This window comes from Ixodes scapularis, unplaced genomic scaffold (assembly GCF_016920785.2).
Source record: "Ixodes scapularis isolate PalLabHiFi unplaced genomic scaffold, ASM1692078v2 PGA_scaffold2__306_contigs__length_199485367, whole genome shotgun sequence".
In the NCBI taxonomy this organism is placed as follows: domain Eukaryota; kingdom Metazoa; phylum Arthropoda; class Arachnida; order Ixodida; family Ixodidae; genus Ixodes; species Ixodes scapularis.
In genome coordinates this window covers 69,323,151-69,339,995 of record NW_024609857.1, presented here as the reverse complement: position 1 = coordinate 69,339,995, position 16,845 = coordinate 69,323,151, and the positions used below count along the sequence as shown (strand labels likewise).

The following is a 16,845-nucleotide window of genomic DNA, read 5'->3' as shown; positions in this document are numbered from 1 at the left end:
AATCTAAATGATAGACGTTTACCTGAAGAAACTTGACTCAAGGTGAACACCCGATTTTTTCGAGTCAAATCTGTCGCAAATTCTTAACTGTGTAGGTTACACCTCAGTACCGAAATCTTCGTCGCAATCACGACAGTTGCACGATTTTCAGAGTAACGAAGCCGCTTTTATAAGAACCAACATATTTATTTAGCATCAAAACGCGCTGTCCCAAGGTTCTTTAGGGTTAAATTTAGACAAGATACACATGTCCTTCGTTCTTCTTGTATTTACAAAAGAAATCAAGAGTTCATATGCTCATACTAAAAGAAAAAAAGAAAACTTTGTTAAAGAAATGAAAGGGAAACGCAACAGCCAACATGTATTGGAACAACCATGCGCAGCAGCGGTCTCGTGTCTGGAGCTGTCGGCCACGGTTGTGGCTGGCAGTCACGAGCGGGAGCGGGTGGCTTCCGTCGATGACCCAAGAGTTTCCTACTGCATGTGCTCTCGCAGTAGGGCAGCGTAGATTTCTCTACACTGCCCTCGCTGGGACAAGGCTCCTGGTCAGACAGCAGGAGCGGGCCGCCGATTGCTCTGGCCAATGCTGTCGTTCGGACCCAGCACGTTTTCCGTGCCAGTCCTTCGCACGCTCTCATTGCACGCACTCCCCATCTCTTCTCTTCTTCGTCGTCTTCCCTTGTGCCTCCGAGCCCATCCACACCCTTCTTTTGCCAGTGGCGGATCCAAAGGGGAGGGGGGGGGGGCGGCCGCCCCCCTTCCGCTCCCCCTTCTCGGAGGGCAAATTTGCATGGGTGGACCCGCCGGTGCACAAGAAAGAATGAGAGAATAGTATCCTTACAAATTTTCCGCCCCACCCCCAAAACGGAATTCTGGATCCGCCGCTGTCTTTTGCACACTAACACCCGTGCCAGACGGGCAACTCGAATGCCATTTACAACGAATGACATTTGAACGATCGGCCAATCAGCGCGCGACACTCCGAGCGTGGGGCGTTCCACGCGCGACAGATCGCGAGCCGATTCGTTGATCACGCGAATGTCATTCGCTGTAATAGACCGTTTCCGAAATTCAGTGCCATCTGGTGGTTTGTAAAGCAGTTTAGGTTTTGCCTTATCAATGGCGGAAATGAACTTGTATCGGCACCGTCACTTTCGCAAGTCAACGGCACGCGAGGAATTGTTCACTGTGAGTTCTTTCTCGATCACTTTCAGTTCGATGGTGACCAAGAACCTGCATTCAGAACAAAGCTCCAACCCACTCAGATGCCTGGAGAAATTTTTATACACCAAAGTGCTCTAAAGCCGATTCTGTGCCGCCCACAGATTGACTGAATCTGAGTTATTAGAAATAAACACTTACGCAGCTCTTGTGTTCCATTCGTACGTCGCGTCGTACTGACCCCCCGAATGTACAGGCCTCGCAAGATCCGCTTAGGAGCATCTTCAACGTCTTCCTTTATCAGTCACTAGAAGGCCGCCATTGGTATGGCACAGATGCCGTTCCACAGATGATGATAGTGATCAAAGTGGCCAGACTGAATTTCGGAAAGGGTCTATTGGCATTCGATTTGCCCGTGTGGCACTGGTATTAGTGCATCACCACACGCGCCATAGAACAAACCAAGCCAGATCAAGCAAGATAGTTGACGTGGGACGCTAGGCTCACGCAAGTCCCGCTACGAAAACAAGTGCCCGCACAGCGCTTCCGAGGGCGTTTACTTGCGAGAGTTCTTTGCTGCAAACTACGTCTCTTGAGGATATCCTTCACGAACGCGAAAGAACTCGCACTCTTACAAAAAAGCGAGCTCAACGAGCTACGAAGTGTCTCAAACGCTCGCCGCAAACACCGGCAGCCATGTTTGTTATCGCTCGAAACCAAAATGGAAAATACGATCTCGCGATATTTTTGGAAACAATAATGACTCAATCTATATATTTTGTTTCTCAAACATAACAAAAGTCTAATAAAAAACTGACGGCACGGAGAAACAACTTTAGAATGAACATTTTATACGTCAATCATCCCTCCAACGAGTGAGAGCCGTGCAAAAGTGCCTAACTTGCAAATCCCGGGGCGGGCACTAGAGCAAGGCTACCCCCTCCCCCCTCCCCTAAAGTGCCCCAAACGGCGTAAACAATACAAAGAAAAAAAAATGTTTTCGTGGAAAAATTTACAAAAGGATTATGTGTCCCATCTATACCCTTCAGAACATTTTTTACAGAGGAGCTGTTAAGGGCTACCCTCCCCAGTATCGTGTCCGTGGGCCAGCAGATGTCGTCACAAAACTCCTGCCAGCTACCGCTATCTATAAACGACGGCGGAAACCATACAACCGGCTTGCCGGTTGTGTGGTTGCCGCAATTGCTCATAGATGACGGCAACCTTTCCAGCCTTTCCACTCTGGCATGCCGACTTGAGGTCGGAAAGGTGTTTATGGGGACTGGTGGAATGGGTTCCAGCCTTTCAACTCTGGTGAAAAAGACTACCTGGCTGTTCTTCCTTTTTCACGAAAGTGGAAGGGCTGACATTTGTTTGTATTTTATGGTTCATTTAAAATACATACGCAGATTTGAAATTTTCAGTGGAATTTTGTGATATTTTCTTCTGCTTTGCGGTCATCCAGTCTCGCCAGCAATTTGGGTTCGCCGGTAGCAAGAATGTCTGCCTCCAAACTCCGGCGTGTTGAGACAACCGAAATGCGAGGGAGGTGGCGGATTATTTTTTATGGATTTATTATATCAGCTTTATGTGCTCAAAGACTGTTTACATACAACCAAAAAAAAAAAAAAACTAGCCGCAGAGGAAGTGCCCACAGTAGCATGGTCCGTATGAAACCGAATCGACACCATTCGGCTGCAAGCTTCACCCAGGGGCTACTTCTGTGTTGCACCGGATTTCGACTTGAAAGCGGCGATAGCAGCGCAAGGCGTCTCCTGCAGACGTTCAAACTCCAGCACACGCTTGTTGCCTTCCGCCGTGCTTTGACTGCGCGTGCACACTCGAAGCTCAGGAGACGCCGAGGTGTTGTCGAAGGCATGAAAGCTCGAGCATGAGGAGGGACAGCTGAAAGACATCCCTGCCCTTCCCACCCTGTCGGTGACTACGGCAGTATGATCCCATGCGAGCTCTGCACTTTGGTTCGTGGTGTACGCCGGTGCCAAGATAAATCGTGCTTTGTAAAAATTCTAGTTTATACGCAGAAGTAGGAAAACCAAACAATATATGTTGGCACAATTTAGCTTTTATTATTGCGATTTGTAAAAATGTTGCTTCGTCTGCCGCGTGCCTAAGCATTTAAGTTCACTGTCCTTTCATTTTTTTGTGACTACATAATTTGCCTGTTAATTATAATTATTTTCTAATTTAAAATACCGCAATAAAATAGTTTTTACATGAAAATTATTAAGGGTGCATGACTCGCACATTGCACAATTTAAATACATGTACGTTTTGGATGAAATCTGCATAGACTACTTAAGGCTGCGGTCCCACGGCAGCCATCTTGAACAAGGCGTTAGTTCAACCAATAGATGGCGACACGCACCCGTGGGGTGGCCGAAACATTGGTTCACAGTGGGATGGTTCGAGCACCATCACGTTCCCCTCGTGGCCTTGCTCGCGCCGCTGAAAGCTGTACTCAGCTGGCTGAAGTAGCGTGGCCCAGCAAACGGATGTATGCGAGAATGTCAGGCTGGGTATAAATTGTTCTCTGATACAGGGACATGCGGTTCGGCGGTTGTAACGGGCTTTCGCAATAAATCTTACCAAGAAGGAATCAAATGTTGATTGACGTGTCAATATTCTATCAATGAAAATTTCTTCTGCAGGAATGCACGCTCAGTAGACTCAATCTTCCAAGACACCAACCAGTGGAAGCGGATGTCAAGTAAACTGCTTTGCGATTTACGGTACTTACCTCACCATTTTAATGACGACTAAAAAAAGGTCACGAAATATGATATTTCACGGGGTCCGGAAGATAATGCAAAGGTTGTTACATTATAGGTTCCCAGGAAACAAACGCCGTTGCAATATTTTCGGAAGTACCGACACACATAATGTTGTAAGTACAGATTAGGAGGAATAGGATGAAAACCATCAGAAGAAATAGGAAGACGTTTATTTGCAATGAAGACGCTATGAATGAACGGCGTTTAGCGACGGCAAGTTATGAGCGTTCGGGAATTTATAAGTTGGCGTGATTGCTAACTATGGACATGCGGACAATGAAGACCAGTTTTGTCGGGAGATGGTGTTGCGGTGATGACCTGATATCGGACGACTCATGGCAGACGAACAAGCAAGTTTCTTCTCAGCGAATGGTAAGTGTTCAGTGTCAAGCACAACACGTGGCTACCGACGTTGTCGACGTTTCGAACACTTCCCGCTTTCGACAAAAGTGCTGGCACCTGGGCTAACTTTGTGGAAAGACTCAAAGTCTTCCTTGAGTCCAACGCCATCATGAACAGTAACTGAAAACGATCTACTATTCAGTCGGTGGGTGGCGAAACGCATCCACATCTGCGGAGTCATGGGCGATGCGTACTCTAAGTGGCTGGAAGTTTACACGATGCCTGCCACGACGTCCAAACACGTCATTGACGTTCTACGGTCTCTTTTACCTACTTTTGCCCTACCGAAAATACTTTTCTCTGATAACGCACCAAATCTTGCCTCAAATAAAATAAACAAGTTTTTGAAGAAAAAAAAACCGGCATCAGGCATCACATTAGTGCACCATACCATCCTGCAACTAACGGGCAAGCAGAACAGATGGTGTGCGAAACAAAAAAAGACCTTTTGAAGCTTACAAAAGAAGCAGTTCAGTGAAGAATCGCCAGGTTCTTGTTCCGGCAGCACGCGACGGTCTCATCTTACACGAAAAAAAATCCGCCGAAGCAATATTCGGCGGACGAAGAGCCACACCCCTCGATCTCATGATACTATGGCCTACGAACAAAGATCGAGAGATTCCCAGATCGGGAGTGAAGGCAGTTTATTCGGTCGGACAACTCGTCTACGTGAGGAATTTCAGCGGAAGTCGGGCCTTCCATGTAAAACTTGAGTAGAAAAGGCTGTATGTTGGTTGACCAGGAGGTGTCATCTCTCTGAATACGTTGGATATCAATACCCTTAAAGGGACAATGAAGGCAATTTCGGATATTTTTTGGGCGATTGAACTGGGTTCCCGGCACGCCTCAGGCCACGTTGCCCAAATTTCAGCCAAAACCGGCGCTTTTGTGGCGCGCAAATCAATTAAGCAGTCACGGTAATAATCGTACCGGGATCGATCAAGGCGACGCCCCGAGCGTTGCTGGAGAAACCAGCAGAAGCGGAGGTCACGTGACCCTGCGGGGCCTGGAAGCGTGACGTCACAAGAGACGTGTTAGCGATTGGTCGAAACGAGAAACGTGCCCTCGGTCACGCTTTGGTTCGCGGTTTTTATGAACACTGTTCTAATTCCACTTGAATAACCATGAAAACTATAAATCGAACCGAAAATGACAACTAAACCGTAAATAAAACACCATAATTATTTTTCTCTTTGCTACACTGCACGCGAAACGGGCAACGAGAAATTATGGGCAAACAAAATATATAAAATAAAGAACACAGCGCGGAGCACGCGGGAGTTTCTTTGGTTCTGGTTTCAGATGTCGGTGCCGTGTTTACTTCAGGAACACGGCACTCGAGGGATTCTGCAAAGCGGTAGTCATGCCAAATTTGTGCGCTGTTGAAGGATGTTCAAACTTTCGACTGAAGACCCATGATCGTTCGGGCGACGCTAGTTTTCACCTACTCCCAAGCGATGAAGCATTGCGTAGTCTGTGGTTGAGCAGCGTTGTCTTGCGCAGAGGTCTCGGCGATGGCGTCAGAATTTGTTCGCTACATTTTCGGTCAGGAGACTTTGAACAGAACCTTCAGGTTAGTCGGAGTCTGGGCGTAGGTGTGAGGCGAATTACTCTGGGTCGGCGGCGATTCTGGGGCGTCCTCGTAAAGAGGAATTCCAGAGTTCCGTGTCCTTAGGAGCATCTCTCGTTCTGTTGGTGTCAGCTGACTGAACGGGAGCCCGAATTCGCTCGCGAGAGCGGCATTGCCGTCCATGTTGCTCCGACGAAACGGCCGCGCCACCGCGCTGCTATAACCCACCGTGGTAACCAGAGTCTCGACGCCCTAAATGCTACCGGTACCGACAATTCACATGTGACGTCACTCCCTACGTCACCTCCGTTTTCAGAGGCCCAAAAACGATAAACGCAGATAGTTTAGTTTCGGTTTCTTCAGTTCTTTCGTAGGTACAGAAATACGCGTCACAAATCTCTATAAAAATTGGGCAGTATGCCAGGTTCCCAAGTAGAAGCTATAGTGGTGATTTGGGCCTTTCACACCAGGCTCCGTTTTCTTATTTTTCGCCTCATACTCCTTTGCGGTTTAAGTATGCTTCAAGATTCTTTTGGAACGGGGACACTTTACGTCAACGAGGCCATTTGCTCCAAGTAGTCAATCAGGGAATGTTGCTAGAAATCCGTCCCACATATTAACGAATAAGCCGCACTTCTGCACAGTTCAGTTTTCCTGTTCCACGTACAGTTGTAAAGCAGCATCCTCATTGATTCTACCATATACTGTTGCGGGTGAAGAAAGTCTTTAGGTACACGATACTTGAAACAAGTCTGGCACCGTACGTTGTGGTTCGACACCCACTAATGTCGTCGTCCTTATTAGCCCCGAGAGCGAACACAAGCGTCGCTGCGGTCGCCGCGCCCTGATTGGGTAAGGTGTACCGTGACGTCAGGGCGATGACTCCGCTCCGCGATCTCGCATCGGCTCGCTTCCCAGCACCGGTTTCCTGGTTTGGCGTTGTTTGCCGCAAGCTCTTCGAGGAGCTGGACTTCGTTTACCCGGTGTGGAAGACGTTGAGTTAGGCCGATATTTATTTATTTATTTATTTATTTACATACCTCTAAAGGCTTCAAAAGAGCATTACATAGAGGGGGGTGTCGTATAAACTTTTACATAATCATAAAACATTTCGCAAGAAAAAATAAAAAATAGAAGACATCGTGTCACGCTAAACAGAACCATGAAGGGAGACACTACACAACAAAAAGGCCACACACGCACTTACATCATTGGAGGCAGTCGACGTGCTAGAAAAAAACAAAGCAATAGACTGCCAGCGAGCGAGTAACAAACATACAGGGCAACATATGATTCATTCACCCTAAAGATTCACGCAATAACAACATAAATGTATCATGATTAGTGACCGTCGCAATTTCGCTTGCCAACTCATTCCATTCAGTCGCCGCTTGTACAAACGGGGAATATTTGAACAGATTAGTTCTTGCGAATGGAACATGAACTTTGTAACAATGATCATGACGAGGGGAAATGCGAGCCGGTGGGAGAATGTTGTTTTGACGGAAATCTGAGGAACTATGATAGAGTTAATGAAAATGGGACAACCTTGCGAGGTATCTTCGCTGGTGGAGAGTCAATAAACCAAGTGATTTCTTAAGTTGACTGACGTTTATAGGTGAATACGTTTTTAGTATAAACCTGGTGGCCCTGTTTTGTAGTGATTCTAAATTATTAATTAAATATTTTTGATGTGGGTTCCAAATTATAGCTGCATATTCCAACTTTGGCCTAATGAGGGTAGAGTATGCAAGTAGTTTGGTTTCTGCTGTTGCCATATATAAATGCCTTCTTAAGAAACCAAGTGACTGGTTAGCCCTCCTAAGGATATAATCTAAATGAGTGTTCCAGAAGAGGTTGGAAGTTAAGTGGACTCCTAAATATTTATATGTGGATACTATATCCAATTTTGAATCTATAACTTTGTAGTCGTACTGAAAAGATGAGCGACGATTGGTAAATGTCATTATTTTTGTTTTATCTATATTTATCTGCATTTGCCACGTGTCACACCATGAAAGTATGATATCCAAATCACTTTGAAGAGCTAGGCAGTCGCTTTGACTAGCTATTTGACGGTATACCACACAGTCGTCTGCAAATAGGCGAATCTTTGAAGAAATGTTGTTGGGGAGGTCATTTATATAAATTAAAAACAAAAGTGGTTCAATAACGGATCCTTGAGGGACACCAGATTTGACATGTATAGGTGGTGAGGTGATGTCATTTGCAAGTACTGATTGTTTTCTATCGCGCAAAAACTCACGAATCCATGTAATTACCTTATCATTAATTTTGAGATATTGTAGTTTTTTTATCAGACGACTGTGTGGTACACGATCAAAGGCCTTCGAAAAGTCTATAAAAATAGCGTCGATTTGTGAGGATGAGTGAATACAGGCATGCAAATCCGTTACCAGTTCAAACAGTTGAGTTTCACACGAAAGACCACGTTGAAAGCCGTGCTGATTGGGAAATAGCAGGTTATTTGAGACTAAGTGTTTCATGACAGATGAATATATTATATGTTCTAAAAGTTTACAAGGAACAGAGGTCAATGAAATCGGTCTATAATTTGTTGGACAATTCCGATTACCTGATTTATAAATCGGCACGACATTTGCTGATTTCCATTCGTTCGGAATGTGGCCGGTAATAAGCGATTGTTGGAATAAGCTGGCAAGCACGGCACCTGATGCATCCTTTGTTAGTTTAAGTAGCTTCGAGCATACACTATCAGGACCCGGGCTGGATTTTGTCGGCAAGCGGTCGATGGCACTGATAACACCATCAATATTAATTTGCACATCGTCCATTTCTGGAATGACGATTGCAGGTGTAACATGGCGGTCAGATAAAGGGAGCTCGTCGGTAAACACTTCGCCAAAAAATGTGTTAAGTTTAAAAGCGGACTCGGATGCAGAAAGCTTTACGTCACCTTCTTGAAGTAAAGGGAATGTTTTTTTTTTCTTTGGGGTTTACGACATGCCAGAACTTCTTTGGATTTGTTTTTAGTATGCTAGATAAATCGTCGTTGAAAAAACTATTCTTTGCCTTTCTTACCTCATTTTTGCATAAGCGCGCACAATCTTCGTACGACTGCCAGTCACGGTCTGAATTTGAAGAACTGGCCTTTCTGAAAAGTCTCTTCTTTTTGGAGATCAAGCGTTTTACGCTTCGTGAAAACCAGGGACAACCCTCACTCGGGTTAATGGCCGACTTAGGAACAAAAGCTTCACGTATATAGATTAGTTTGTTTTTTATTGAAACCCAGTTTTCTTCAACAGAGCGTGTATGGAAGGTGCTTCCATACTGAATCAAAAAGTCTTACAGTGTTACCGCGATATCACTATAATTTGCCTTTGAGCAGTCATATATCACCTTTTTAGGTTCACTCTCGAAGCATCCGATATCTTATAGCAGAAATAAACAATTCTATGGTCGCTAATTTCATCCAGCACGCGTACAGACATGTTTTCGGGGTGAGTGGCACAAACAAGGTCCAGTACTGCATCTCCGCGTGTGGGATCATTTACCAATTGTTTCATTGAAAATGAATCTAAGAGATCTATAAAACTTGAACACTCTTCTACACGTGAGCAAGTATTACGTACTTGGAGGTCAGACCAATCGATCCCAGGATAATTAAAATCACCTGCCAATATAAGTGGTAAATGTGGATACTTGAAATTAATAAATTCTAGAATATCGGTTAGTCTGTTGACAAATTCACATGTTGAATCAGGTGGTCGGTAACAAATTCCAACTATAATATTCTGAAAGGATGCGGAACCAATGGAAACCCAAAGGGTTTCAAGAGGAGAGTCGATTGAAATCAGAGTGCAAAATATGTCCTTTCGAACTGCGATGATTACGCCACCGCCTCGTTTGGAAATTCGATCCCTACGGAATATGTTAAAATTGTCGCTTAAAAGTAAACTAGAATTTGAAATAGTATCGGTAAGCCACGTTTCGGTTCCAACAATGACATCGGCTGAGCATGAAATAATACTGCTTGCGAGGTCATCCTGTTTTAGCAGAAGGCTTCGAAAATTTGCTAGCAAAATTGAGAGAGGGCGGTGCTGATTGCAGGTACTCGCAGTTGTTCTAGGTTTGGATCTATAATTTTTGTGTCACGATTGTTGATCCCGTGGCGCGTCTGCAGTTCTCCGTTCCCTCGAGGCAGGCAAAACACTATCGGTTGCGTCGCAGTACACGTACATCTGATTGTTGATAAAGAGCTTATCAAAAGCGAGATTTACCCCATCGCGCGTAGTTCGGACCGATTTTGCATAATCCCAAAGTTTTTTCGAATTTTCTTTACTTTTGGTGAATAGTCTTCCTCTATCCAAACTCGCGGGGTGTCAGTCGACCTTAGTCGCGACGCGCCATGGAGCACATCGCGCTTGCTCTTGAAACTTAGGAATTTAACAATAATTGGTCTGTTAAAACCTTCCCTTTTGCGGCCAACACGATGCGCCCTTTCTATATCGCCGACGTTTAGCTGCAACCAGTCCGAAAACAAGGAAAGTGCAATTCGTTCAGTCTGAGCCCACGATTCGTTTCCCTCCTCAGGAATCCCTTTAATCAGCAAGTTATTTCTTCTCATTTGGTTGTTCATGTTGTCGACGATGTCATGTAAACCACTTACGTCATGCTGTCTCGAGGATACGTCTTCAATTTTTCTTTCAATCTCGGTGACAACATCATTTGTTTTTTTTTTTAAATTTCGTTTTGTACTTCCTTAATCTTGCCAACGGAGCTCTCGAGACTTGAAACTCTGCGTGTCAAGTCACCGATTCCCAACGACAGTTCATTTAGTTTGTCAGTGGTCTCTTTTTGATGTCTCGCATTGTCAGAAATAACAGTGTTCAGCTTCTCAAGTATTAGGTCAAGCTTGGAGCAATCGCCCTCTCCAGGGCCGGGGCCGGGGTTAGCTTCGATGTCACCAGAACACATGAGCAATTTGGCGATGCAGAGAGTGAGCAACAGGATACGAGCACTTGGAAAAGCCCTGCGCAATAATAAGGCACCACTTTGTAACCTCGTGGGCACTCCCTTTGGTCTCACTTTGTTTTTTGGACAAAAAGTACCGATACGGGCCCTGTAGGCACAAATGTCGACGCCCATTGCACACAAAAATCACAGGGACGACACTTTGGGATTTGCGGCAAAAAAGAAGCGGGTAAAAACAACGTGGTAGGATTTCAACTCACCTACAGCAAAGATAAGTTCAAAATTAGCGTGCAAAGCGCTAGGCCGTAAATCCCGCTTGAGGCGATGTGAGCACTTCTTTTGAAGGATCGGTGATGCGGTGTCGCTAGTAGTCCGGATGGTTCCGATATCAGGGCACGGGGCAGTTTTCCTCGTCAATGGCAATCAGCTGTGGCGACGATCAGCCTCGAAGTGCGGGTGACTACAGCAAAGATAAGTTCAAAATTAGCGTGCAAAGCGCTAGGCCGCAAATCCCGCTTGAGGGATTTGACGTGCTTCCGTACATTTTATAAGCCTGCTTGTCCCTTTTACCTTTAAAATTGGGTTCCAAATCCCGAAAGCTTTCGGCGGAGGCGATTCCGCCGATGAACCTCCCCGTCCGTCTACACGACAGGCAATTTTGCGAGATATCGGTGAAGCGGTGGCGCAAGTATTTCAGACGCTGGAATTCTGTTCCTTGCATGTTCAAGCTTTAGGACGATATTACATCCCGCTTTCAAGGCATTTGAAGGGGCATTTATATCATGGGCCTTTGGGCGGTCGGCAAATTAGCTCGCAACCCCGACCTTGCGCTGCCACGCTGCATGCGCTGGTTCGCAGATGTTTTAAAGCCCCTGTGTCTGATTATCTTTGAAGTGCTCGTGGAACATGGTTGTTTTACATAAATGTAGCTTCTTCGTGAATTAATTATATAGTTTATATACGTATGCAGGCATATTCCTTAGAAGATGCACAATTACTGGAAATCAGTTTGTATGGTAGCAGCAAAAACGGCCGAATTGCCCCCAGTTGCCTGCATGATATGTATTGAACTGCCCAAAATATGCCCTGCAATAGTACCGTAATTTGGAATGTTTATACTTTTTCCTGACATTCTTTATTGCAACCTTGGGTATTCGGAAAAAACACCGTTTAGTCTGAATTGTCCTTTCCAATTAAAAGAGACACTGCTGCAGGTCTCAAAAAGCTTCATCAGCCTCCAAACCCCCTACAGCTGGACTCTCTGACAATAGAGGAAAACAGGAGTAAAAGCAAGCATTTGAACGTCTGTCCAGTGGTAGATCCACTAGTAGCAGAAAATGTGGAACCTGTCAATGGCAACAGTTTTCGTGAGAAAAGGTTCTGGTATTTTAGATTCAGGACAATTCGAATTAAATAAAATCTCAATTTTAGGGCTTAAGAAACTAATAACGAGCTAGACACCTTCGGTTACGTTTCTTATACATCACTTCAGGGTTGATATAAACACGTCCACAGATACCACCCGTGCTGTCCATTGAAATACTATCCGAATCCAGCAAAGGTCAAATGCGAGCAATGCATATAAATAAATGTTCCTTGTGTTTTTACTTTGCCATGCACTTGGGCTATCTTACTTGTGATTCTCTCCCCATGGCCCAGACTGTATTTAGCATGTTGCTCGAGCAGCATGCAGCTTTTCTGCTTCGGCGATCTTGTTTGAAAACGGAGATACAAAAAAAATATAGTATACATAACATGCCAATTCATTCAGACGATCAGCAGCATTTATTGTGTGAGATGTAAATCTATAGTGATGCTCCTGCAATTGTGGCCATATTTCTTTATTTTCAAAAACCAGCTGCGATTCATGCGTTGCCTGCCCTGTCAACCATGCTTAAAATGTTGGTTGAAGTTTCGACTGTAGCTACAGGCCATACCTCAATAAAGGCACATATATACATTTATACTTCCTACTAAAAACACGCCCAAAAAAAATGAAATAGAAGCGAGCGCGCCGACAGCTAGCGTCGTCACAGCCTCCACAGGGCGAGCGGGGCAAGTCGACGAAAAATTCTCTCCTCGCCGTGACGTCACCCCGGTTCGCCGTAAGGGGGCGCCACGCGAACTTCTCGGGCTAATAGAGCCTCATCATTTAATCATAACCTCGTCACCTCATATTGCTCTTCATCAACAGTAAGTACAACAGGCTACCATCATATTACAATCCAAGAATTGAAAAATTTAGTCGTTTAGTCCTTCAACAAGTTGATTATTTATATAATGTTATTACGTTGCATTACCTCGAGACGATCGACGTCCATCGTCGATCTTCAAATACTTATACCTGTATATAAATTAGACGCACAAGGGGGGGTCGGTGGCCGAGTGCATGGTCTAGCGCACACCAGCTCGGAGCACTTGAAGCGCAAGCTCGCGCTGCAGAACCCACCCCGCCCCTGCCGTTTCGATCTGGAAGAGCATCGTACCGGCGTGCGGTCGTGTATCACTACTGCGTGGTGCACGTTAAAGACCCCAGGTTTGCGGTTGTACCGCACTGGCTAAATTGCTCATCTACAGCTGAGACGCAAGACGCCCACTAAGGCAGACTAACTTGCGGCTGTATAAACATACACACAACAATTTGCAATTAGACGCATAATAACAAAAAACACAGCGTGCCGCCTCTTTTTTTTTTTTTTTTTTTTGATGTCTTTTTTTAAAACCAGCGCAAGCTCGTGGGTTCTCTCTTTTGAGACGGTTAGAACGGTCGCACATAAAACCTGCGTTTCTCCTACCCGCCCGCTTCCTCCTCTCATTATGTGTATTTGGTTATAACTAAATAAGCTATAATAATGGTGTATTATTCATATTTACTTTCAGTTTCAGTCAGGGAAAAGGAGTTTCGCGGGAACTAGAGCCAATAAATGAGCTGCGCTTAGAGTATCGGCACTCTCTTTCCCGACAGTGTTGTGAACGCCGCCATTTTGGTGCTTGTGCAGAGCAGGCGCAACTGCCAATCATCATGATTCAAAAGTGCGACATCCTCAGCATTAGATTTGGTGTTAGAAAGCTCATGTAATGTTGCTTTGCTTTGTCGCAAACTGTTTAAAGTGGAGGACGGAAAAGCGTTTTTTGTGATTTCAGATAAAGCTTCAAATAACTGGCAACCATGATTTAAAGCCGCAATAAGGCCAAGTGTCGCTACTCGGAAGCGTAGCTTATTTAATGACACTATTCATGCTCTTGTTCAAGAGGCTTGTAATACCTGGAGGGGCTATGACGTAAGCCCCGTGGATTCCACAAGCCGCTACCTTTTGACACCTGCCTCTTCTTCATTGTTCCCGCTTGTGCCACTAAATTAGCTACGGTTCAGAGTAACGACACTTGGCTATATTGTGGTTTAAAATTATGGTTGCCAGTTATATGAAGCTTTATCTAAAATCACAGGAAACGCTTTTCCGTCCCTCACAAATGTTTAAACAACCCGCGATAGAGCATTGCAATATTGCATCAGCTTCCTAGCACCGCATCTAATGCTGAGGAAGTTGTACTTTTGGATCATGATGATCGGCAGTTGCGTTTGCTCTGAGCAAGACACAAAATGGCGGCGCCCAAAACAATCTTTGGGAACGGAGTGCCAATACTCTAAAGCTCATTTAGTGACTCTAGGCATAAAATGAACTCGGGTGTTTTCTTTTCCTCTTCGTCTTGATTGTTTATTGATTTCAATCATATCGAATAATGAACACATTATATCACGCTACGCTTGTGTAATTATTTGTCTTAGATTTATTAGCCTGACCTAGTACTTAAACCATTCAGTTATCGATAGTAAATCTTCCAATATATTTGTTTAATGTGAGGGTAAAAAGACACGGAGATTGATGATGATACAGACGCCAACGCCGCCCTCGGAAATTTTTTGAACATTAGAAATCAGCAGTTTGTCTGCCATCCGCCAGGTAGCGCAACAAAACACCCAAACAGTTTTTAATTGTTTGTAAAATTAGCTGAGCTCTACACCTATTAAGAAACCAAAGCAAGATCGTTGTGAAAATTTAATACATCGCAATGTATATCTATTCCAAACAATAAATATTATTAGATGCCAATAAATCTGTTTGATGTCCAAAAACATATGCGTCAAAACAGGCAAGTTTGAAACGCTCCTGGAGCGTTATGACTTTGAAAATGAAAAAAAAAGCCATCGTCCACCTCTTGGGCAACCATTGTAGCTCTAAATGTTATAAAAAATGTTATGATAGTTTAATTATTTCCTCAGCGGCATTTGAAGTACCATGACTCGAAGCACAAAAAAGTGCTACGTTTAATATAAAATATCTAAACACAAAAATTTTACACAACATAAAATTTTTTTTCTGCATATTACCAATTATAAGCAGTACATCTGTAGCTAATTTAATTGCCCTGGCGAGTGTCATTAAAAACATATTTGTGCTGAAAAATGTCAATTTGAGGGCTATATTTGGAGGGTTGAAAAAAACAAAGTAGTGCAAATACCAAAAAAGTGTATCATCGTTACATTCTGCTCCGACATCATCTTAACAAAACTGCTATATTGGAACCGTGTTATCCTTAATAAATCGTTCATAAAACATGAACTAGCGGAGCAAGTGAGGGTCCGCGCCATCATGATCGCAACGCTACAAATGCGCATGAACAGTAAAAACCAACACATACATAATATCAAATGAAAGAGGATTGCATTGCCTTTCGAATGACATCAATTCCACAAAACAGTATTTAAAAAAAAGATGAGTAATGACCTGCCAAAAAGTACCTAAACTGCCACATTCAGTGGGACCGTGGCCTTAATATACATACCAAGCTTCATGACTTCTGAGATATATTAATCGTGAGGAATTTATTTGTTATTGCTTTAAATTTTCATCGAGGTAACACTGACAAACCTATGGAATTCGCTGCATGGTTTTTGTGAAGGAGCGGATACGATAGTCCCCCAAGGAAATCGAATTTGCCCGAGGAGCCAACTTGTTGATTATAAAACGGGCTTAGTACATATGACGTAAAATGTAATGTATTTTCATATTCCAATTTAGTACGTACAACCAGCCGGGTAGTATGCAGTGAACACTCTCAGAAAAAAAGGTGTATTATTACACCCCTTGTCCCATATAATACACCCCAAAACTTAAATTCGACGTACAGCGCCCCATAACCGAACAGGCGGCCCCAAAGTTTAGGAGGGGCTTGATAGCCGTGTGGTACAACTTATTAAGATAGCTGATGTACGTATTACTGACTACAAAAAAGATTATCGGAGTTTTCTTGGCCGTACTGCAAAAGCTTCGTGTTTTCTTTCTTTGGTCTTTGATACGTGCTTTAGCAATTTAATAAGTTATATCGCACCGTTATCAGCCTATGGTAAAATTTGGTGCCGTCTGTTCGACTATAGGGCGCTGTACGTCGAAATGAAGTTTTGGGGTGTATTATATGGGACAAAAGGGTGTAAGGTGACACCCTTTTTTTTTAAGTGAAGAGTGCAAAGGGCGATTGAACTGAAACTTACGAATTCGACTGCATGTTTGATTCGCTACAAGAATGCTGCGGATTATTCAAACATTGGAACGATATCTCTATAATGTCTTTCTTTGCACAGCATTTTTTCACACAATGCCTTAGTGACGATTATTTCTGCAGATTGTGAATCCGACCAGTGGTGAAGCCCTGAAAGCAAATGAAATTGGCGAGCTCTGTTTTCGAACACCCGCGGCATCTAGAGGCTATTACAAGCATCCTCTGGCTACTGCACAATTCAGAGACCGTGACGGATGGTGTCGGTCTGGTACGTATATGATTATATAATTCCGGTCTTGGTTTGGTACTAATCCGAATGGAAATGAGTCTCAGGTCCTTATATTTACTGCGTGTTGTTAACACTCTCCCTTTCTGTAAACGGACAATTAGAGCTAGCTCTTCTCT

At 44.1% G+C, this 16,845-nt stretch overlaps 1 protein-coding gene across 1 annotated transcript in view; it reads left to right on the top strand.

The window, feature by feature from the left end:
* Positions 1-16,845, top strand: part of LOC120838683 (4-coumarate--CoA ligase 1-like) — a 273,015-nt gene that overhangs the window by 224,564 nt on the left and 31,606 nt on the right. The window contains exon 7 of the mRNA XM_042291430.1: positions 16,564-16,708. Within this exon, the coding sequence (XP_042147364.1) occupies positions 16,564-16,708 (145 nt within the window). The remainder of the gene's footprint in view (positions 1-16,563; positions 16,709-16,845) is intronic.